This window comes from Sander lucioperca, chromosome 18 (assembly GCF_008315115.2).
Source record: "Sander lucioperca isolate FBNREF2018 chromosome 18, SLUC_FBN_1.2, whole genome shotgun sequence".
Taxonomy (NCBI): domain Eukaryota; kingdom Metazoa; phylum Chordata; class Actinopteri; order Perciformes; family Percidae; genus Sander; species Sander lucioperca.
In genome coordinates this window covers 2345268-2370273 of record NC_050190.1, presented here as the reverse complement: position 1 = coordinate 2370273, position 25006 = coordinate 2345268, and the positions used below count along the sequence as shown (strand labels likewise).

General features: G+C 41.0%; 1 protein-coding gene across 2 annotated transcripts in view; it reads right to left on the bottom strand.

Annotated features, from left to right (window-relative positions):
* The window catches only part of apoba (apolipoprotein Ba), a 56059-nt gene extending 31849 nt beyond the window's left edge, over positions 1-24210 (bottom strand). The window contains exons 1-9 of one of the 2 annotated variants that reach the window (XM_031280472.2): positions 23222-24210; positions 22253-22294; positions 20897-21009; positions 20637-20782; positions 16867-17014; positions 16402-16554; positions 888-1012; positions 729-805; positions 170-626 (exon numbers count right to left, since the gene is read on the bottom strand). In XM_031280472.2, coding sequence (XP_031136332.1) covers positions 170-626; positions 729-805; positions 888-1012; positions 16402-16554; positions 16867-17014; positions 20637-20782; positions 20897-21009; positions 22253-22294; positions 23222-23279 — 1319 coding nt within the window. In that variant the 5' untranslated portion in view covers positions 23280-24210. The remainder of the gene's footprint in view (positions 1-169; positions 627-728; positions 806-887; positions 1013-16401; positions 16555-16866; positions 17015-20636; positions 20783-20896; positions 21010-22252; positions 22295-23221) is intronic. The other variant, XM_031280474.2, reaches the window with a different exon arrangement.
* Positions 24211-25006: the final 796 nt, after the last annotated feature.

Below are 25006 nucleotides of genomic sequence, written 5' to 3'. Positions count from 1 at the left end.
TTGACCAAAACTGAACATGAAAGATGTTTTATGCCCTGCTTTGCTTTATTAAAATTGTACATGTATTTTACATTTAAAATATATAAAAATAAATATGTAGTAATATTTTAAAAAAGATTTTGTGTCATAACTATCAGTTTTTTAAAGCATTAAATACTATTTTGCTTACTTCTTGACTGTGTTGGCTAGAGCATACATAATTGCCCTGCTCTGTTTATACTGGGCCATGCTGAGCATATCTCGGACACGTGTGGCATCAGGGTCAGCCTGTAGACTCAGCCCATAGACTAGAGCGTCCACCTCTGGTGACAACCCATCAAAGCTCCTGATAGTGTGGAGGATGGCGCTGGTGCACTCTGTGGTTCCACACTGAAACAGGGCCTGCCAGGTGAGCCAGCCTGACATATCCAACATCTCAGTGACTATCTGGCTCAGGGTCTCATTCCTTAGGACGCGCAGGCTGGACACCAGCTTATGGAAAAGGCTAGTCCTCTTTTGACCGTGGTCTGTGCCTGCCAGAGCCACAAGCTCCCGTAGGGTGCCCAGAACAGCGTCCTTCGTCTGTATTGGAGCTTTATCATCAGGGTCTTCAAAGTAGAGTGGTTTGGTCTGGCTGGGGTTCACATCTGTGTATAAACATTTCACATTCATTATGGAATTTCCTACTGAGAAATGAACTAAAACAATAGATGGCAGGCACAGCAGACATGCTGGAAATGATCACTCACCAAAAGCTTTGTTGTTGATCCTTTTGGAGCTTTGAAAGCTGAGATCCTGGGTCACCACAGATGATATTCCATTGCCCCTGCAAGGCAGATTAGAAGGTGATGCAAAATGCATAACAGTGCACTATATACACATACATATGCACTCAGATGATGACTTACTCATGGGAAAATGGCAGGTAGATGTGTTTTTCTGTGCACATGGCTGCTGTGATGTGCTTTCCCTTGTTATCAAACTGGTAGTTGCAGTCTTGGGTGCTTGTAATCAGTTTAGACATGGGGCCATGCTGTAAAAAAACACATCCACAATGCTTGTGTGTTACAAGACAGATCACAAGACAGTTTGGACTTTATATAGGCTTCATATTATAATTAATTATAATTATAATTCATAATTCTTTGGCAACTTATGCACCAAAATGTCTAGATATATTAGATCGACAGAGTATGACAACACTTTCTATGAAGCCTGTCTTTATATTGCATTATAAACATTTATAACATGTTATAATCTGCTTATAACACGCTATAAGTATAGTTATAAGCACTCATAAATAATCATGATGCTTTTTAACTATAATATATATATATTATAGTTAAAAAGCATCATGATTATATATATCCAAGTCTGGAATACTGAATCTGTAGAAAGGCTGAGGGGATGCTTTGAGCTCACAGACTGGGAAATGTTCTTGAGGCCTGCAATGGTGACTTGAACGCACTTAATGAGTCCATCTGCTCTTATATATCATTCTGTGCAGACAGTGTCATTCCATCTAAACAAGTCAAGATATTTGGTAATAACAAGCCTTGGATTACAAAAGAGCTCAAACACTGTCTACATTTGAAGAAATTTGCTTTTATTCAAGGAAACAAGCAACGTGTCCAAGATCTCAGAAAAGAGCTAAAGCATAAGATCAAGATTGCCAAGCTTAATTATAAGAACAAAATGGAGGTAGGTTCACCAGGGGAGATGTGAGGGATGCCTGGAAGTGTCTTAACACCATGATGGGCAGGACTCAGAATGCTGGCACGATCCAATGCCCAGATCCAATGCCTTTGCAGAGGAACTGAATACTTTCTATACCAGGTTCAACAATGCAGATCCTGAGGGTTGGATCCCACACAACATGAGCCATTGATCTGAATCAATCTGTGTGGAGGAGAAGAGGGTTGCCTCCATCTTTACCCGTCTCCATTCTACCAAAGCTCCTGGCCCAGATGGACTGAAGGGACGCATTTTAATGGAGTGTGCACCTCAGCTAGCTGGTGTAATGACACAACTTTTCCAGCTGTTCCTTGATGCCAGCTTTGTACCCAGGGCATGGAAGGAAACTACAATCATACCTGTTCCCAAACAACCCAATGTCAAAGCAATGAATGACTTCAGACCTGTGGCGCTTACCTCCATCCTCTGCAAATGCATGGAGAGAGTTGTTGCAGATGAACTCATCACCATGGTCGGAGAGAGCTTGGATCCACTACAGTTTGCTTATAAATCAAAGCGAGGTGTAGAGGATGCCAGCCTGACTCTTCTGGACACTGTAACAAGACACCTTGACTCTCCCAACTCCTTTGTCAGGATCTTATCTATGGATTTCTCATCTGCATTCAATACAGTGAACATCAACACTCTTCTGCACTGCCAACAGCTGCAAGTTAACCCAACTCTGACACTCTGGATTAAGGAGTTTTTAAAGGACAGACCCAGCATGTGAGGGTAAATGGGTTTAAGTCCACCAACACTATTTTAAACACAGGAGTGCCTCAGGGCTGTGTGTTGTCACCTGTCCTATTCTATACAAATGAGATCACCTGCAGCAGCAACAGACTCAAGCTATTTAAGTATGCAGATGACATGGCCTTGGTGGCCAACCTCACTGATGACGACTCCCTGTCCACTTACAAGTAGTATGTCAACACAATGGCACTTTGGTTCAAGAGAAGTTCACTGGAGCTTAACATCACCAAGACCAAGGAACTGTGTTGCCATAGGGGCCGACTGCTTGATACTCCTCATCCACTATCCACACCATTGAGACTGGAAGGGCAAGTAGTGGAACAGGATTCAAGTACTTGGTACTTTGATTGACCACCGTCACATCTTCACCCTGCATGTTGACACAATTTACAAAAAGGCCCAACAGCGCATGTGTCTCCTCAGAAGGTGTAAACGATTTGAAGTGAGACAGGACATTCTATCCAGAGTATAGAGTCTGTCATCGCTTTCAACATCACATCTTGGTACAGCTTCCTACCAAACAAATGCAAGAGAAAGCTGGCTAGGATAGCCAGGCAAGCCATTAAGATCATAGGCATTCCACAAAAACAGCCATCTGATCTTTATATACAAGCAGTGGAAAGAAAATCCAACTTCATCATCCAATATGCCTCCCACCCCCACCACCATAGCTTTGAGCTATTACCATCAAGAAGAAGGTTCAGAGTGCCTCTGGCTAAAAAGTCATTATACAACAAATCCTTCATTTCTAATGCAATACATATACAAAACTCATGACACTGACACATCACACACACTCTGCCTTCAATCAAAAGAAAATTTTCTAACATGGCAACATATTAGACAATAAAGCTTTTTGAATCTTGAATCTTGAATCTTAATAAACACATTATAAAGCATTTTTATAATGACTTAAAAGGTCAAGTATCATACTATATAATTGCTGGTCACTTTGTGTCTATAATGCATTTTAAACACATTTATAATGAGTTATTAATCAGCTTATAGTGATGTATAAGTATAGTTATAAGCACTCATGAATAATAATAATGCTTCATAACTATAATCATAACATATTATTAAGCATTTTATGACTTATATAGCCAAGTATAATATTCTATAATTGCTCCTCATTCACTGACTACCATTTTCTTTCCAGGATATAGTGTATTATAATTCTCATCATTTTATAATGAATAATCACTGCTATAAGGCATTATAATTTGATTATGTTACTCTAAGTGGCGTTGGGTGCTTTAAGTAAACTAAAAATCATATTTTTAAATCCATGCAAGTAGAACACAGAAAACTTTGTAAAATGTATTTATATGTTTAACTGATCATAACAGAAATTGAGTACTCCAATTTGAAACAACTTTTTGGTAAAGAACAAATTCAGTTGTAATAAAATTCAGTTGTAATAAAATTCCTGAATTAGTGAAATGTCCATCATTCGATGGACATTTCACTAATTCAGGAATTTTATTACTGTACTTAAAGCACCCAATGACCACTTAAAGTAACTTATAATCACATTATGCCTTAGAGCAGTGCTTATTATGCATGATAAAATGATTTTAATGTATTCAAATCATGATAATTATAATACACTATGATCCTGAGAAGAAAATGTAGTCAGGGAAAGATGAGCAATTATGAGTATTATGATTCTTGACCTTATAAGTCATTAGAAAATGGTTTATAATGTGTTATAATTATTGTTATAAAGCATTATGATTATGTACGAGTGCTTATAACTATACTCATACATTGCTATAAGCAGATTATAAACTCATTATAAATGTGTTTATAATGCATTATAGAAACAAGGTGACCAGCAATTATAGAATATTATACTTGACCTTATATGATTGGTAGTTCACAGGAATTTTCATTTGACCTAGATGCCAAATTCCATCTTAATGTATCAGCAGTGTAATAGTGAAGTTGAGAATCAAAATTAGAAAAGGGTTTATTGCAAGGAATTTACTTTGGTGTTTGGTGCATACATAAACAAAGAAATATATTGGACATCAATATGAAAGTTTATATGAGTTATTGCCATTACAACAATTACAACGTTAGGAACTTGCCTTAGTGAGCTCATAGAGCAGGAAAACAAGAAAAACATTCAACACAGCGTACTTATATCTTAATCTATCAAATTAAAATAGAGAGAAAATTGTTGCGGTTTGGGGTTTTGTTTCCAGTTCTCTAGTTCTTTTTGTGTTTCTCTGTTGGTCCTGCCTCTTTCCTTCTCCTGTGTTTTCCCCTCCTCCTGCCTGCTCCTGCCTGCTACTGCCAGCTGACTATGCACACCTGTTCATCATTCCACCATCACCGCTCTCCTGCCACGCACACCTGCCAGCCATCTACAATCAAGCTCAGTATTTCAACCCCGGATCCACACACTATCTTCGCTGGATCGTTGTCTCCGCCATACTGGTGACACTCGCTACAAGCGCTCTCTTCAAATAGTTGTAGACTTACCTGCCGTTATCCTGTGCCTGTCCTCACCTCTCCTTGTGTTTCTCCCCGCAGTCATCAGCTCCACACCTCGCTCCCGCCTCCAGTCAGCTGGCTTCACCATCCGGTCCCCCTCCCACGGCTCCCTGCTCCACCCTGCCTCCACTCCAGTCTTCCCCTCTTCGGCTCCTCGGTACCCCGGCTCCCAGTGCCTCCTCCTCGGCTTCTTCTACCCCAGTCTCCCCGCGCTCCCCAGTGCTCCCTCACCATCCTACCTCTGCCCTTTCATCCCTCACCATCCTACCTCTGCCCTTTCTTCCCTCGCCATCCTACCTCTGTCCTCTCATCCCTCGCTATCCTACCCCAGTCCTCGAGTCCCTCGCCATCCTTCCCTAGACCACGTATCCCCGTTCCTGGCGTCCTCCTCCCCTCACCTCCTTCCCCCTTTTTTGTTAAATAAACCTTTTGTTGTTGAACTTTGCATTTGGGTCCGTTCTGTCCTTCCACGTAACAAAAATACCATAAAAACAAAAGCCAAAGGTTTATAATTCAAGAGTAAAATTACCAAAACAAACCAAAACAAACTATGACCTAAAAAAGACTGGATGACAGTGTTCTTTGGAACTCTTTGAGCTTCTTCAACAAGAATAATTCAATTAAATTGTAATCATTGTGTCAATCATAACAGAAGTTATCTCAGGACACCTTAAGGCGCTGACACACCAACCCGATTATCGGCCGTCGGACAGTCTGGTGAGGTTGGTGACTCGAGTCTGTTCGGTGTTTTCCGTGCCATTGTCAGTCGGAGGAGCCGTCGGCCTTCAATTGGGCCAATTTGACATGTTGAATCGGCCAGTGGGCAGTCGGACTCAATGACCAATTACCGGAAATGATGAGCGGAATGAGCCTGACGAACGCCTCTCAAAATCTGACGAAAGTTTTTTTAAACTGACCTTTGTCGATCTGAAATGAAGACAGATTCAGCAACTGCATGGCCTATTTCTCGCTTAAAATGTTTTCAGAAACACGTTTCAGTGAACTATTTTCGTAAAATACGAGATCGTGACTTCCGGTTAGGTGAACATGTGAACGGCAGGGTGGTCTCGGTTCCCACAACTTTATTTTGAAAGTTTACTTTTTCGTTAACCCCAATAGTCTGAAACAACTTAGTGTACTTCATTAACTTAATATAAGCTGGCACGATGTCAAAATCCGGGAAAAATGTTAAAAAGAGCACCGAAGGAGAAGCCTCAGCCGCATGCAACAACACATGCGTAGCTAGCATCGCTAGCTTACTGGAAGACCACAGACCGCCGATTTAAAAACCACTTTTGCGGCCTTAGAGGCGAAACTGGACTGCACCCAGGCTGTGGTGACGGAGCACGGTCAATGGATTGACTCTTTGGAGTCCGGAGTTGAGCTGCAGGACCAACGGATTCAGGCTCTGGAGGACAGGAGTGCAGCATTAGCCGAGAGTAACGCTAGGCTAACGGTGAAGACATCAGATCTCAAAAGCCGCAGCCGCAGAAACAACATCAGGATAATCGGACTCCCGGAATCTACTGAAGGTCCGCAGCCTACAACCTTTTTTGCAGACCTCCTCGTCGAATTGCTCGGCCAACAGACCCTCTCATCAACGCCTGAACTGGACCGAGCGCACCGGGCGCTCAGTGCTAAGCTGCAACCGGGGTCGCAGCCACGGCCGGTAATTATTCGTCTCCACCGGTTCCAGATAAAGGAGATGATTATACGGGAGGCCCGCAAGAGACGAGGTGATCTCCAATACCGAGGGTCGCCGGTACACATTTACGAAGACTACACACCGGAGGTCCTCAAGCAACGTGCTAAGTACCGTGACGCCATGTCAACGCTATACAACCTGGGCCTCAGACTGTCTCTCCTATTCCCAGCCTGCTTGCAGATCACGCTACCAAACGGAGCTAAGCAGAAGCTAGCTTTGCCCAACCTTTGCGGCTACCTACCAGCAGAGACCAGACATGGAGGCCGACTAACTGACTTCAGCTGGGCTGACGGCTGGCTGCACTAGCTGTGTCGACTAGCCTTTTCCCGGGGCAGATTCACTCCGCTTTACTGCGGGTTATGGACCCTGAGCCCGGGCCGAATTGAGACAATGTACAGCAGGTGAGCCCCCAGCTAGTTTTAGAGCTAAATGGCAGCTAATTAGCAGGCTAAAGGTCTGTGGCCCAGTGGATGACACTCCATAACTTCTGAGGGGCAAAACATTGAAGATGCTGGACCAGAGACACAGTAAACTGAGTCTATAATGCACTCGGACACTTTATGTTGTTAAGTCTGCCTTCTTTTTTCCTTTAATTATTAATGGTAATGGGTAGATGTTTTTGTTCTGCTGCTGTTTTTTCTTGCTGCGGGCTAATGTTTACAATCTCGGAGGTGGTGATTGACATATCATATTTCAGGTACCATAGTTCAGCTACCTGCACCATGCTCTGCAGAATTACTTTATTTGGATTTTTATATACATTTTTGGACGAGTTCATAAGTTTATTTTTGGATCCTCTACTGTGTAACAAGTTGCTAGTTAACAATAGTTGGATTTTCCTATGCTCCAGGCCCCTCTCAATTTTTCTGACTTCTTAGTCTTATAGCTGTATTTGACATACAGCCACACAGCTACGGGATATTCCTGGAGCATACTCTGCCACTCGCTGATATAGCACAGTGCACACAATGGTTGGCATTTTATCTTTTATCTTGTTTATTGGGGTTTTGGCGTGACGTGGGTATTGAGATAAAAAGAAAAGGAGACTTGATATGGAAAGGGAAGTGCGGACGGTTAGGGTAAGTATGAAAGGGTTGATGTGGGCAGGGAGAAGAGCTTGGGTGGGGCAAGGGGTGGACCTAGATTTTTGCTGGACATTGATCTGGGTGGGAGGAATGAAGCAAGGTGGGACAGCCAGTGTTTTGCACGTTGGGAAACCTTTGTTTATATGTTTACTATTTGTGAGGACTGTTTCAATTATTTTTTTCATAGTAAAATATGTTTTTGCACAGCTAATTCATTTATTTATTTTTTTTCTCTCCATTTGTTGCTCACAACCTAGGATGTCTCTGATACATTGTAATTGTGTTCTGCGCCATGGCTGGAGTGACTAAACAGGTGGCAAATGGTGGGCAGGCAGTGAGGATTATTTCACTAAACATTGGTGGGTTGAACGCTTCGGTGAAACGTACATGACGCATGTTAAAAACTTGGAACGCGGATATAATGCTTTTGCAGGAGACACACTTATGTGATCCTGATCAACGGAAATTGAACAGGCCCTGGATCGGACAGATCTTCCACTCCAAATTTTATTTGAAAACGAGGGGTACAGCAATATTGTTAAGATCTAGGATTGACTTTGTACCTGATACTATAATTACAGATTCGAATGGCCGCTATGTTATTGTCTCTGGCACACTTTACCAAAAAACTATTATATTAGCATCTGTTTATGCCCCCAATTGGGACGATGATTCTTTCATGAAATCGTTTTTGTCTTTTATTCCAAACTTGAACTCTCACTTGTTGGTGCTAGGAGGGGCTATGAACTGCGTCATGGATCCAGTACTAGACAGATCTAATCCGAAACCTGTCCCGCTCTCGAAAATGGCAGCAGTTCTCTCTGCCTTCATGGACCAGTATGGCTATGTTGACCCCTGGAGGCTCTCATACCCATCTGCCAGACAATACTCTTTTTTCTCCCATGTCCAGTGCACATACTCGCGTATAGATTACTTTATAATAGACAGGGCATTGATACCATCAATTTCCTCCACCCAGTACTCACTGATAACGGTATCGGACCACTCAACTGTTATTCTGGACCTCCATTTCGAACACAAGCCAAAGGGATTAAAATTTTGGCACCTGGATCCTCTTTTGTTAGCTGAGGTAGACTTTTTTATCAGAGAATATTAAACTTTTCCTAGACACCAATCAGAACGACGAGACTTCACCTTCCCTTCTCTGGGAAACCCTTAAGGCTTTTGTTAGAGGCAAAATTATATCATTCACATCCTATGTAAAGAGCCCATAAGGCTCAACAAGTAGAACTAGAAAAAGCTATCGCGGACAACTTACTCTCTACCAACCAATCATCTGACTTACATAAAGAGAGAATGGTGCTTCACACTGAGCTTGACCTCCTCTTGACAAAGGAAGCTGAACAAAACCTCCTTCATGCGCGGGGATATATGTATGAGCATGGGGATAAAGCCAGTTACCTCCTGGCCCACCAACTGATGGCCAAGATGGCCTCAAATCAAATTACACAGATAAAAGACGAAACGGGCTCCCTTACATCTGACCCAGAAACGATTAATGGTACTTTCAGGAAGTTCTACTCCCAGTTATATAAGTCAGAATGTTCTTATGATGAAGCTCAGTTGTCTCAGTTTTTTTAAAAATTGGCCATGCCCAAAATATCTGATAGTGATTGTGAGATGTTAAACGCTCCCTTGCAGCTTTCAGAAATTAAAGAGGCAATACAGTTAATGAACAACGGTAAATCCCCAGGAACCAATGGGTACCCAGTTGAATTTTATAAGAAATTCTCAGACTAACTGGCCCCATTATTATTGGAAATGTTCAATCACTCGTACCGCCTTGGCTCCCTGCCGCCCACCCTCACACAGGCTGCTATTTCTTTGATCTATAAAAATGGCAAAGACCCCCTGAATTGTACATCGTACCGCCCGATCTCGCTCTTATCTGTAGACGTTAAAATATTCGCAAAGGCTCTGGCCCGCAGAATGGAGTCGGTTATGCCCTCAGTTATATCAGAGGACCAGACAGGATTTATAAGGGGGAGGCACTCGTTCGCTAATGTCAGAAGACTTCTCAGCATCATTCACACCCCACATTCTCCTTCAGAACCGAAGGTTGTTATATCTCTCGACGCAGAGAAGGCTTTTGATAGGGTGGAGTGGGCCTACCTCTTCTCCTCCCTCCAACAGTTTGGTTTTGGGGAAGGTTTAATTTCTTGGATTTGGTTACTCTACTCCTCCCCCTGCGCATCAGTTTGTACTAACACCCAGCGCTCTGGGTCCTTTCCTCTCTTCCGCGGGACCCGACAGGGATGTCTGCTTTCTCCACCCTTATTTGCGGTCGCTATTGAGCCACTTTCAGTTGCTTTGAAGGCAGAGGAGGGAATCAAGGGAATTCAGAGATGGGGCACAGACCACAAGGTCTCGTTATATGCCGACGACCTCCTTTTGTACATCCGTGACCCTCAGTCCAGCATCCCGCGTGTTCTCTCGGTTCTGAAGTCCTTTAGCAAGTTCTCGGGTTATAAATTAAACATCTCGAAAACGGACTACCTGGTCCTGATTGATAGCTATGCTATTAACCAATTAGCTGTGAAGCTACCGCCGTCTTCAGTCCCCTTTAGACTATCTAATTCAGGATTCAAATATTTAGGCATTGCAATCACAAGATCCGTCAGGACATTACGAGAGCAGAACTTTACTGCATTAACGACAACAGTTAAGTCTGATTTGCAGAGGTGGAGCCGTCTACCATTATCCCTGGCCGGAAGAGTACAGACTGTTAAGATGAATATACTTCCTAGATACCTATATATTTTCCAATGCCTATCTTCTTACCCAGGTCATTCTTCACTGCCATAGAAAGTATTATCTCTTTGTTTATTTGGGCTGGCAATCACGCCAGAGCCGGTAGATCACTATTGCAGAGGAGCAGATCCCTTGGGGGTCTTGGCCTGCTTAGCATTATGAGCCAAATGCTCATAAGATTATGCTTTGGTTTACCTCAGCTCGGAGCAACTGGTGTCAAATAGAGGCCAAGTCATGCTCCTCTGCTTGTTCTATCCCTGGTTTGCAGTAGCCTTCCTTTCTCCCCGTCACTTTATACATCAAATCCTATAGTAACTGGCACTCTGAAAATCTGGGCACAAATTAGGCGCAACTCCGGCTGGCTCACCCTCCCTTAGACAACCCCTATTTGCGATAACCATTTATTCCTTCCTGCTCAAATTGACCCTAGATTCACGCTTTTTGCTAGGAGTGGCCTCCGATATTTCAGAGATATATATGTTAACGGCTGTTTTGTTAGCTTTGAGCAATTGCGCACAACTTTTAACTTCAGCGGCTCTGATTTTCTAAGATACTTTCAGTTACGGGATTTCGCTAGGACCCACTCCTCTCAATCCAATTCTGATTCTGTTGTTAACAAAATAAGGACCAGCTGGGAGAGCAAACTGCAGATTTCCCTGTCTGATGACTTTTGGGAAAAAGCCCTGCGAGCAGTCAATTCTTCCTCCAGCTGTGCTAGACTTAGTCTTGTTCAATTTAAAGTGGTACATAGGATTCACTTTAGCAAGGCCAGGCTTTCCAAGATTTATCCGGGTGGCCCGGACAAGGGATGCAGTAGATGTTCTCAGACCCCTTGTAATTTGACCCATATGTTCTGGTCATGCCCCAAATTGTTCAACTTCTGGCAGCTATATTTTGACGCAGTCTCGAAGGTTTTGGCGTTGAGGATCTGTCCTCAAGTTGACAACAACTCAAGTCAATGTAATTGCTTTTACCTCTCTAATTGCTTGTCGGAAAATTCTGACTCTATGGAAGTCACCCTTACCACCGTCGTTTAAAGCCTGGCTATGTGACACATTGTCTTTCTTAAAACTTGAGAAGATAAAGTTTACTCTCCGAGGCTCTACTGATAAATTTTATTCTCATTGGAAACCACTGATTAATTATGTGAACCAGCTTTCCATTAGGGAAATGTCACTGTAGTGGCATATTTAGTATTTGTCTGCATAGGTTCCTACCTCGCTATACCTCACTGGCTGCCCGCCACACCATCAGCCGCTTTATAGGTGTAATTGAGCCATAGCCCTCATGACTCCTGCTGGTCCATGAATCCTAGCAACCTGGCGTGTCGGCAACTACTAACCTTTTTCTACAGTTCACTCAGTCCTCCTAACTTACTCATTTATTTCGTTTGTTTGTTTGTTGTTTTGTTTCCTGATTTCACTCTCTAAGAGCTATATGTATGTATGTGCGTGTATAAATATGCACCCCCCAACACCACTCACACACTCTGGAGGGAGGGATATGGGATGAAACCACAAAAGGACATTTGTTTTGAAGAATTGTTAATTCTGAAAACACAAACTTGAGACTTATATTGTACTGTGTTGCAAATATTGTTTGAATGCTGTATCCAATAAAATATATGGAAACAGCAAAGTAAACAGGGATTGCAGAGAGTGTGTAATAAAAGCAAGGATTGGATAATCCAGGCACACAGTTCAGCACCTCACACAATTTAAATATAAAGACCAACGTGTTCAGATGCTGCTGTGGCCTGCAGGATTTACAGTGTGATGCAGGATTGTGAGTAGACTGAGACATGATGTAGCACTGCCATCTACTGTTTAAAAATTAAATGTGACATGTGACTCCAATGACTTCTAAAAAAAAAAAAATAAAGAAATACGAGATCGTATTCCGAACGAGCCACCATTATGGTCGGGGAGAAGCCAGACCCACGTGACGCGTTTGTCCAATCAGCTGCCGGTTTTCATTTTTTGGGCGACAATACAGATTAGCGCCGCCAGCTGTTATGGAGACGTATTATGTCTCGCGCACGCGCAGAATGTACGCTTAAGTCGGCGTCACTTCGGTGTGTTCCGAGGCACTTTTTTGACCAACTCGGGGAGTTGCCTTTTCTGCCGACAGTCGGCCGTTGAGTTGGTGTGTCAGAGCCTTTACAGATAAAGTAGGTCTAGAACACACTCTGTACAGAGACCCAAAATTCCCCCCCAAGAGCAAGCATTTAGTGCAAAGGAAAAGGCAAGGAAAAACTTCCTTTTAAAAGGCAGAAATGTCATAGCCTGGCTCTGCCCTCCTACGTACTTACACTCAATTTTCATTTACTTTCAGTACTACGTCTGGGTTTGCGGTATAGTCTTGGATTTTCTCCAGCAAAATTTTTGGCGGTCCAATTAGCGAACAGAGGGAGTGGCTGAGAACGATGACGTTGAGGCCGTGCACTAGAGTTGTAGTTCCATAATGGCGGCAGAGAAAGATGCGAGCGAAGCCATTCGGTCCGTTGTGGCAACGCTGCCGAATATACAGAAGTTAAAGCCCGAGCAAGAACAATCTTTGCTGAGTTTTGTTGGTGGCCATGATGTTGTGACCCTCCTCCCCACGGGTTCGGGAAAAGTTTGATTTTCCAGCCCGCTCCGTTAGTGGTGAAGGAGTTGCTAGCAATGCTAATGCTAAATATAACCGTGCGTTCTTGGGCATCGGAAAAACATTTTTCCCAGTGAAAACGTCATCATTCACGTCACTTCATGTGGGAATCAGAGGTGAGAAACTGGGGCTAGATTTTTCTAACAGTTTCCCAGTTGGTGAGGCGTTGTTGACAACTGACGTTTGATGTAGGCGACTTTGGTTCACTGAAAATATTTCAATGACAATAAACAGTTTATTGTGGACAAACGCATCTGCCAAGAAACATACACAGACATAACATGTTTCAAATTATTCATAAATAGGCCTATGTATAAAAAACAACACCTTATCCGTGTCCTTTCCTGTTCGTTGTCCTGCAGATAACACAAACACCTGTCGATGTGCTGTTTGTATGCTCACATAAGAAAACAGCAGCAAATCTTTTGTTATTGTGGCCTCCATGTTTTCACATACCTGATGCTCTAGGCTACGCTCAACAGTTGGTGGCAGTCATGCAACAAGTTGTTATGCCAAACGCCAATATAACAGAAGAAGAAGAACACGCATCCCGACCATGTGAACGCTGGCAGTCGGAAAAACAACGTAATCACGGGGGCGGTCCCTGATATTCCCATGTGGCATGAACGCACCATAAGCCTTGTCGGTCTCCCCTCTTGTTGCACATGTGCATGACATACGTCACGACCAAACATTAGCGATTGGTTAAGGCAGATCCAGAGTGGCTCTGGGCAGATCCAATAGTTTTAAACTTCAACAGAGTTGCCTTCAAGGAAGTTAACACTTGTACAAATGAAATGTATGAGAGTCTGTTAGGACCAGGCTAGAAACGTCAGACAGAACTAGGCTCTTGGTGGGCGGCCATTTGCCGCTGTCGGTTGGGAAACAGAGACACAGTGCAATCTCTGATGAGCCTACTTTAAGATTGTGTAAATATTACTTTCCTATTTAACGCCATAGTGCGTAGTTTCGTCGCCCCCATGAGGGATTCTAAGCAATGACAACAACACTGTCGGTTCATCGACATGATGCAAGCTTTTGGTGATTGCACACCATCCCCACCTTTCCTCCACGCAGTTGCTAACACGGTGAATTAAAAAATTATGATAGACTCGAAAAATGCATTACTTCAGTTTTTGCGCGTGAAAGTCACCAGATGACACCATTTTTTAAACATAGCCATACTGAGTAATGCAGAGAGAATTATGTGGAACTGATAAAGCCTAATTAGCTTTGTATCAACTCATTTGGCAATAGCCTGAATGTAACAGACGTTCATTAATATAAAATAGTTGCGCACTATAGCTTTAAGGTTGGTGTAATGGGTAGAGAAAATGGCCTCATATATTAGTTTAATTAAAAAAACAGTTACCCCCTCCTATTTTTTTATTTTATTACATTTAAGATAAAATGTCCATGTATTTCACTCCTTGCCAGTAGATGGCGCTGTTGCGCTGCTTCACCATAGTGTTGCTCGAGCGCTCAGAAATAAACATCCAGCGCTTGAGAAAGACAATTTCTGTATCTCCACTTCTTTCCAACCCACAGGTATATTTTTAAACCTTTCCAATCTTTGTTAACATGTATCAAAAGAGTATATCACCAGTAAGGTTGTCTATGTGATGTATGTTGTCATGTTCTGTGTAGAAAGGTTATTATGATGTGTATTTGATCTGTGAAAAGGGTGTTTGTATTGTAATGTATTTCATAGAAGTAATCCAATGTAGCCTCTGATCTGTTGTATGTGTTCACTTTAAGAAAGAAATAAACATCCAGCGCTTGAGAAAGACATAATTTCTGTATCTCCACTTCTTTCCAACCCACAGTGCTATTCAGCCTGTGGCTTTGTACCTGCCCAGATTCCCCTAGGTCTGAGGCTGGTAACATTGGCAGAGATAATAGTGCCAAGAAATTAAAATAAACTAAACTAAATAAAACCTTTATATTATCAACTGGTTCCCTGGCAATTTCAAGAGGTTGTTCACCATCTTCCCCTCTCCTGAAGTCTATGAACATTTATTGGAGTCAAATTACCTTTGACTTTAGCAACATAGGAGAAAGCAAAGAGAATGCTCCCTTTAGAGAAGTTCTACAGAAAGTACATTTTTGGATATACCATGTACACACTGTTGTTCTAAATCTAAAGCTCTTTTGTCTTTCATAGGCTTATATCTACATTTACAATGTTCTAGAGATAAAGTAATCTGCTGAGAGGGGTTGAAAAGTGCACTGTAAAAAACAATGTAATGTTACATGAAAAAAGAAAATATTTATTGGGCAAAATATTACGTTTGTAAGAGTAGCACAGTGTTGTATACAGTAGCATGAAACAAGAAAACAAAACTACAAATATATGTAAACCAAAGGTATCATTTTTAGAATAGTGTGTGTGTGTGTGTGTGTGTGTGTGTGTGTGTGTGTGCGTGTGTGTGTGGGGCGGGGGAGATTGTATGCACTTTGTGCAAAACAAAGTCTGATTGATTTGTAATGCTGAAATAGTCATTAGATAGTTGCATGCAGTATGGACGCCACTGTAAAGCTACTCAAGATGGGCTTCTCTCGTTGGTCAATCCACATGATGAATAAGTGTGGCCCTGATCTCATCAGAGATGGCTCTCCTTTCTCTTCTTCCCTCCTCCTCCTCTTCCTCCTCCTCGTTGTCGTCCCCTGTCTCTCCCTCCTCCTCCCCTTGCTCTCTGTCTATTGTTGGCATCCATTGTTCAAAACAGGTAATCTGACCTTTGACCTATACTAAAGCAGTGATCGGTTAGTGTTCAGTTATGACATAATGTGTTTGCACATGTGAGGAGTGTGTGTGTGCCCTGGTAAATAAGTGTAGCATTTTGATTGGTTGTGTTTAGAAAAGAAAAGCAAGTCACTTCCTGTTAGATTTTTGTGTCTTAGGTAGAGAATTGTGTGTGGTGTTTTGAAAAAAGTGTTTTATGCGATTGAAAACTGAGTGAAAGGCTGAGGAATAGCTTATGGTTTTGGAGATTTGCTGTGTAGTTTTGCACTTTGAGTGAGAGGGTTCAAAAATCGTGTGACATGAAAACATTTTGTGTGTAAGCAGTTGAAAAAAACTGTAACTGGGGAATCTCTCTCCCAGGATGAATAGCCTAGACGTGCAATAGATGTTGTGTGTACAGTATAGACCAACATAATATAAAGAGTATATTAAAGACAGTATCCAGTCAGAAGCTCTAGAGGCAGGTACTAATATCTCACCAGTTTTTGCAGCAGGGCCAGGGGGCTGTTGACTAGTTTCCTGCTGTAAAACTGGTCACACTGGGACAGATCTCTGGACAGTGTCACATCTGTGGCAATATCCTTCCTGGCATGGACCAGGTATTCTGTTAAACATTGGCCATGCACTGTGCTCTGAAAAAGAAAAAACAGATAATGAGGGATTTAGCTCATGAACATGACAAAGCGTCATGCAAGTGCAAGTGTATTTAAAAAAAAAAAACTTTCACCAGAATGTGATCTTTATTTTTCTGTCATTTCATTTTCTTTCATGTTCTTCATCTGCTCCCTTTACAGTATATATGTACTGTATGCTCAATTGCAGCTTTAGCAACCTACTTTACCCAATGCAATTTACATCTAACATAATGTGTCTTCATCTAAAGAACCTAATGCCATAATTGTGCCCGTTCTGGGACATTTTTAGAGTTGTGAGAAGATACCAACCATGAGGCTCTTCTGTTCATCCTCCATGACGGGCACATTGAGTGCTGAAACGATTCCTCTTTTAATATTAAGGATGTTGACTGGCTCATCTGTCTTGGGGAAAAGTTGAACACTGGTACCTCCTTCCACAGTGAACCTAAGAAGGTTCCTGTGTAAAGAAAAGTACAGAGCAATTCATTTAACTCAGTATAGGCTCACACTATGACTGTGTTTATATAGCGCTTTTCTAGTCTTAACGACTACTCAAAGCACTTTAACATAGTACAGGAACCATTCACCATTCACACACATTCATACACTGTGGCCGAGGCTGCCATACAAGCTTCTACCTGCTCATCACTCAGATGGCGGGAGCAATTCGGGGTTCAGTGTCTTGCCCATGGACACTTCGACATGGCACTGCAGGGCCAGGGATCGAACTACCAACCTTCTAGCGACCGCACTAACACCTGAGCTACAGCCACCCCGAGTTGCAAATATTTGTTAGGTCTCAACTCACAGTCTCTCTCCAATAAACACTTTATCACAACAACTGTCAAATTAAAGAGACATTAAAGTCACATGAATTCCAACGGTTCACACTAAAGATGCATTGCCATAATGTGATTTATGTACTGTGTATTAAATCTACATGTATGGCCATATATGAAAGTGTCACAAGTCAGAATTGAAAAAATCAGATTTAAATAAAATGTTCCCTGTTCTCATTGTCATTACTAAAACAGATCTGGTTGTGTGTATGAGTGAGGTTATTCAGATTTGGTTTGGGTCTCTTTCTACATTCTGAATGTAGCCTTATATGGTAATTTTTCAACCTCGACCCCATTTCCCCATGCATTTGTGTCTGGAACTTAGAAAGAATCCCGCACACTGACCATTACACAAGCAATTATTTATTTAGAAAATACAACGTTTTGGTCTTAGATCAGGTAAATTTGTGTATAATTTTGATGTGACCAAAAATCTTTGAAATTGTTCTAGTATTGAGAGAGAACAAAGTGACGGGCTGGCACGAACAGAGCTGCAATGTAACCTTGTGGCGCAATTGTGCACCCTCAATATTTGCCCACTAAAAGTGATTGTTTTTGCCACTGACGGACTCAGAATGTTATTAAAAGTGTCTGACAACATTATGGATCTCACAAGGTGACTTCTATTCCAAAGACAGTGGTGTGGTGTGTGGAACGTGAGTCAGGTAAAAGGCGTTCCGGTAGTTTGTTGTTTTGGAGTAGGCTACAGAAATTATAGGTTTGTGTTGTTATTTAAACAATTTTCATTGCCATGGCTCAATATTTAAATGATTTCGTTTTCGACAATGCGGATGAGGTCATTATAGCCTAATTGGATGGCCACCCTTATTCATTTGAGCCAGAGTATACGGATGAAGAGAGATACAGAGAAAGAGAGGCTGCAGTTGCAATGTGTTTTGTGCGGTCAATAGGCATATACATCCATGGTTTCATGTTATCTTCAAAATGTTCAATAAAAAAAATGGCTCTTATTTGCTCATGTCTCTATCACAGCCCTGTTGATTAGAGGGTGGAAATCCTCTGACGTGGTGACACAGCGTATTCTTTATGCATATAGGGGCACAGCAACCATGGCACCACCAATATCCTGAGCCTCGCAGTCCTTCAGCCGCTGTTGCCAAAGCATAAGAACAAACATACAGATCTGAAGACTGATGATTGCTCAGGAGAGCTTTGTATGCACTGGAATTTTTATCAGTTTGATTTAAATGCTGCCAATATTTAATTGAAATCTTTTTTGGATTTGAATTTTCAGAGGGAATATACCGAGTTCTGCTCTGCATGCATTGTTTGGGGTGTTTGGGCACACTTTTAAAATAATTTTACAGAATTCCAATTGTAATTCTTCAGTGGGAGTTTTATCCCAGTTTTTAAATTCTGGTTTCGAAATTGGCCCCCAGATTTTGCTTCCATAAAGCATTATTGGTGTTATAATGTTTCTTTTAGATTTTTAGCCAAATTCTTGTGGGGATAATTGTTTTTCCAAATTTGCATTTGATTGCATACAAAGCTCTCCAAGCTTTATTACATAGTGTAATTATGGCCAGGTTGAAACTCTCTGATGCACTTTCAACCCCTAAGTAATTATATGAGCCATTTTGTTCTAGCCTGGTGTTGCCCAGAGTGAAGTTGTAACTTGAAGTGTGAGACCTGGGGCTGCAAGATTGTTCCAACATCACTGCTAGTTCATTAATGTAAATGTTAAACAGTGTTGGACTCAAACTGCCTCCCTGTCTCTCTCCACGCCCCTGTTTAAAGAATTCTGTTCTTTTGGAGCCAATTTATACTGCACATTTATTTTCCATGTACAGTGATTTAATAATGTCATAAACTTTACCCCTACACCACTTTCAATTTTAGTTTATAAAAAAGCCCATCATGCCATTTTGAATCAAATGCTTTTTTTAAAGTCTATAAAACATGCAAATATTTTTCCATTTTTATTTTTGGTCTAGTTTTTAATAAGGGTGTGTAGAGTGTAAATGTGGTCTGAGGTACACACTACTTCAAAGTCAATTGTTTTCAAGTGGGGTTCAGGGACAAACAGGGAATATTGCAATTAGCCTGAATTAAATTTCATAAAATATTATCTCAATAACAGACAAGGACTTTTTTAAAATATAATCATGAATTTAACCCTTCATATTTGCAACAAAGACAATTTTATAATCAACCAAAAACATATAATCCAGGTATAGCCAAAATATAACTAATTTCTAACTTTCTTAGTTTGGAGGGCAATTAGAAGTACTGCATATAACCCAGACTAAAATAAATCCCAAATAATATTCATATTCATTGAAATGAAATAAACAGGGTAATTGTGTTGATATTTTAGACTTCTTCTAACCTTACTAGATCCAAAGAAGACAGTCAGCCTTTCCTTTAATCTTGCTCTTGGAAGACTGGATGCAATAACGCTGAGGCAGGGTGAGGCTGGTTGTTGCTGTAAGCAGCTATGAAGATGTGTAAAGTGACTGGAACCCTCCCACAGGCAGAAGAACTCATAAAAAACTAGAAGTGGGAATCACCAGAGGCCCCTCCATGCAATAATATCAAGATACTTATGTCATGATACGATATTATTGTGATTTTAAACATATTGCGATATTCTGCAATTTATTACCTTTTATCCCAAACTTCAAATTGTGTCCGCAAAGGAAAACTTTGTCAAAACAGTATCTGTTTTATTTAAAAAGATAAATTTCACTGTTTGACAAAAAACTCAACTGCACCATCTAGTGGACTGAAAAAGCTATTGGTATTATTATTCTAGTACAAAACTTAAAATTCTCATGTGCAATTTATATAAGAAAAGATGGATACTTGGCGTCTGTGTATTGATACAGTATGTCCACGGAAATAATTGCGATACTATTCTGTATAAGCGGTATATGCCACCTAGAAGTGGTGTGTATCATCTGAAAGCTTGGAACCTGAAGATTAATTTGAGATGCAGCTCATCACTATGGGTCAAATTTTTATAATCAGAAATTAAAAAATAATTAATTAATTCATTGCTTTTATACAACAGTTCTACAGTTAACACTGTTAACTAATACATGGTGTGTGTCATATATTCAACAAGACTTTGATATATTATGTGTAATATAATGTGAGAAATGATTGCTTTCTACCCTTTTGGCTGCTCCAAGCACCAGTACGTAACAGCACAAAAAGTGTCACCTCCTGGTCTCAGTACTAATGCATATGATCATGTAAAGAATGTTTTGCACTGACCTTTCCATGGCAGCCTGGAAGGCCTCAGAGCCGGGGGCCTGCCTGTAAACCGGCTGGCCCTGGGGATCCATGACAGACACCTCACTGAGAGCACAGTCCCTGGTGTGCATGACGAATCTGCACATCTGGGGGACTTCAATCTCTACCTAAAGATATGTGCCAGCAATAACAGGGTCAATGGAGAGACAGGGAGGGAGCTTAGATGAGAACATTCTGTTATGAGGTGGCCTGACAAAGTGGGACACATAAACAGCATGTACCTGACAGGAGACCTTAGGGCCATTCTTCAGGTTAGCAGTGCCCACCACACCATTTCTGCTCACTGTGGTGTATTGGTACACATATTTCTTATAGGTCTTGAATCTGGATGCCACTGCAATAACATAATGGTATCACATCAATCAATCAATCAATCAAACTTTATTTATATAGCACTTTACAGCAACCAGCAGGTATCCAAAGTGCTTAACATCGAAACCAAGAATAAAAACACATATCATACAATATAAAGAAAGAACATGTAAAATCAGAAATAGTTACAGAGAAACAGAAGAATGAAATCGTCACACCACTGCTACGTATTAAAAGCCTGACTAAACAGATGCGTTTTAAGTTTGGACCTAAAAAGAGCTACATCTGTAATAGTGCGGATATCAGGGGGTAACTTGTTCCAGAGTCTCGGAGCAGCAACTGCAAAAGCCTGGTCACCCCACCGTTTATATCTAGACCTTGGCACTTCTAAAAGTCGCTGGTTTGAAGACCGCAATGACCGGTTGTGCTCCCGCAAAATTAAAATTTCGGACAAATACTCCGGGGCCAGACCATTTAAGGCCTTGAAAGCAAACAATAAAATCTTAAAATCGATTCTAAAACGCACAGGGAGCCAATGAAGGGTGTAGAGAACAGGAGTGATATGTGCTCGTCTAGATGTGTTTGTTAAAAAGCGAGCAGCTGCATTTTGCACAAGTTGAAGACGTGCGATGGAGGTCTGATTCAGACCAACGTAAAGAGCATTACAATAATCCAACCTAGAACTAATAAAGGCATGAATTGCCTTTTCTAGATCGTGCCTGTTGAGGAAACAGATGGTTATATTGACTCTTTAAGATCTTTGTCCCTTACAGTATGTACAAAGCTAAGTGCTGATCAAATCAATGTAAGCCAACACTGCAGACCTTTGGACCCAATAGCATCTAAATAATGTTCTGAACAGTGAAAAACTGCTTGTAGTGAATCATAAACTGCAAAGGAACAAGAGTCCATCAGTTCCTGCTGCTATCTCCAGAAAATGGATCATGTGTTTATTAGTTTAGCACAGCCACCATCGATCTGTTAGCAGGTTTGACTCTCTTAGCACATTGACCCTTCTCTATCTACCCTATGCACATACACACTTTTCAAGGTACACACACTGCCAGCCTCTCAGAGGAACTGACAAAGTCCAGAGTGTTACATCAATTTGGGGCCCTATCAACTCAATATAAGTACAATCTTTTTTTTTACCAAAATAGTACAGAATATAATGAAAACAATCCAATTACATTATCTTCAGAACAGCATTGATTGAATAATTAAAATTGCATGTGAATTTAACTGATGTGTAGATAGCAACTCACACAGACACGTTGAACTTTGTTCATTACTGCCATTGCCTTCCTCTGAAAAAAAGTGAAGGGTCATATACATGATTAGTAAACATACGTTTAAGACATTATTTATTATAATTATAAATACAAATTCTGGTGGTAAAGTGAACAAAAATGGTCTAATTGTCTTGTAAAAATCAACAGCAAGAGTATATTTTGGGTGTTATGTTCCTTTAAATCACCAGCAGTGGCAAGGAAAACACACTGAGCACTAGCATAACTTTAGCACAAGCATTCATTTTGCATCCATTTTGCAACTTACAATAAATGACTGTTGATGGATGGCTAATATGTACAGTATACAATATGAAATATATACAGTTCTGTTCTCTTAATGATTGGATGCCACTTTTAAAACACATGGATTTCTGAGTAACAACTTAATCATTATCATCTTGCATATCTGTACATGCACTTAACTAACCTATGTACGTATATATGTATGGATGGATGGATATTAGTATAATAAAGTAAATAGTAAACTGACGGATTACCTTTTCTTGAAATTGTATTTTTAAATGATTTCACTGACAAATAAATTAATTGAAAAATGTATTGATTGATAGATAGTACACACAGAATATTTGTAATTAACTCAAAGACTTGCTATAGTAGGAAAAGCATATCTCAGGTGTTATTGATGGCTCTGTTCTATTAACTTGCCACGGTAAGCCATGAAAGTGAGCCAGCATGCCAAAATGTAGGACCCTGGAACTATAAACACACCTATATAGCCTATATAGGTGTATTTACAGAAGACATTTTGATATGAAAAGCACAGGTTAAAAAAATAAACAATGGCTGTATTCCAGGGTCCTGGTATTGTTAATTCTGGTTCACGATGGCTATGCTTGTTCCAATGACCATTAAAAACAAATAGATTTTGTGTACATTTTATCATAATCCAATTATTTTAAATTAAAATTGATTTCTACTTACGGGCCAACGTGTAGCTGCTCAGCAGCAGTAGCAGACACAGGTTGCTGTAACCCATCATGGGCTAAAGAAAAGGGTTCCCTCCGTGTTCTTCAGCTCCCTCAGTCTTGACTAATACAGTAACACCTCTACCCAGATCTTTTATAAAGTCCCCTCTTCCCTGTCCCTCCATAAGCCAGCCCTGCTGACTACCACAGGTAGACAGACACAGCAAAGCCTGGGTGGTCGTTTCAAAGTACAAACTTTGACAAGCACCGAAGGTTATTCCTAAGTACATACAGTAGCAGTCTAGGTAAGGATTTTCTAGGTGTCTTCAGACAAAAGAGGGGTTCTTGTTAGTGTAAATACAGGATTGCACAATAAAATGCAGCTGTAAACAAACAGCCAGACTGTGTACTGTAACGATTAATTTTGTTTTGCTCAATAATTCCTGGACTATTAGAATAACTATGATAATAGAGAGACTTCTGATGAGTTGAAACATTTAATAAAATCTTTTGACTGCTTTGTTTCACTATATCAAATTATATGAACATCAGTATTGTTCCTTTAGTGACACAGAGCACATATACTTTGGTTGATTCTACTCTTGGAGATGTATAGATGCCCCTATAGGATATCTCTGGGCAGAACACAGAGACTGTTTAGGGGGGCGGCCTTACAACTCCTACAAATTGTAATGTCTTTTGCATTTTATTACAGCTGTAAATTAGGCTTGGAACAGATACCAGATCAAAATTGGTATTTACACTGAAGACAATCAAAGCCCTCCTTTAAACCAGAGTCAAGACTGCATTAATAAGGAATTGCTAAGTGGTCCTGTTGATATGACCTAGGCTCCCTTACAACAGAAGGTCTGCAGTCGGGGTGTGACCTGCATTTCAATCCCAAGTCTCTCAGCCAATCTACGTACACTGCAGAAATATATGTCATACTTTCAATATGGAATTAAAAGGAAGAAAAGTATCGAACATCACTTTCAGAACAACACTTATGAAGAGGACATACATAAATTAATTTTCCTATAATTAATAATCAAATTCTACAAGTTGTGACATGTTAAAATGAATTCAATTTCAATCAATTTTATTTTCACATAAAAATCATACCTCAGCAAGGTACAATTGCAGGGAAATGTTATCCCATCAGCTCCTTAAATGATAAATAATAAAGCAGAATGTGGCCGTCAGATCGGCTCACAGAAAAAGAATCACTCGGTTGAATGACACTGGCACTCCAGGAAAGAACAACACAGCTCATGACATTCCACTGGAAACCAATTGAGGCCACCAGCTCGTCCGACGCCTGCACACTGGCCAGCAGGAAGTCCAGCAGGAAGTCCAGCAGATAAGTGACAGTCGGTGTTCAATTCCTCCACACTTGCCTCGGTGCCCCCTCTGATGTAGAGATTGAGATGGACGCAGAGATGGTCTTGCTTGTTCACGTAGTTGGGATTGTAGCCATAGGTCGTAGCTGTTAGCCATCTTCACCTTTTCCTTCTGTGTTTACTCTGATCTTTACATTTGAAAATCTTGACCGGCCAGGCTAGCAGAGTCAGCAGCAGAGTCAGCAGGAGACTGGTGAGGTGATTTCCCGATCCTGATGAGCGACTCCTAGCCACATGCTAACCCTGTCCAACTTCAACCACAAAAAGCTAAACTAATTTTGTAAAATAGACAATTCAGCATAAAATTTGCGGAACTTACAAAGAGGCGACTGGAGAGGTCACTTAAATTGAATAGGTCAAGTTTGGTCTTGTTCTAATCCTTTGTGCATTGGAAGATTAGA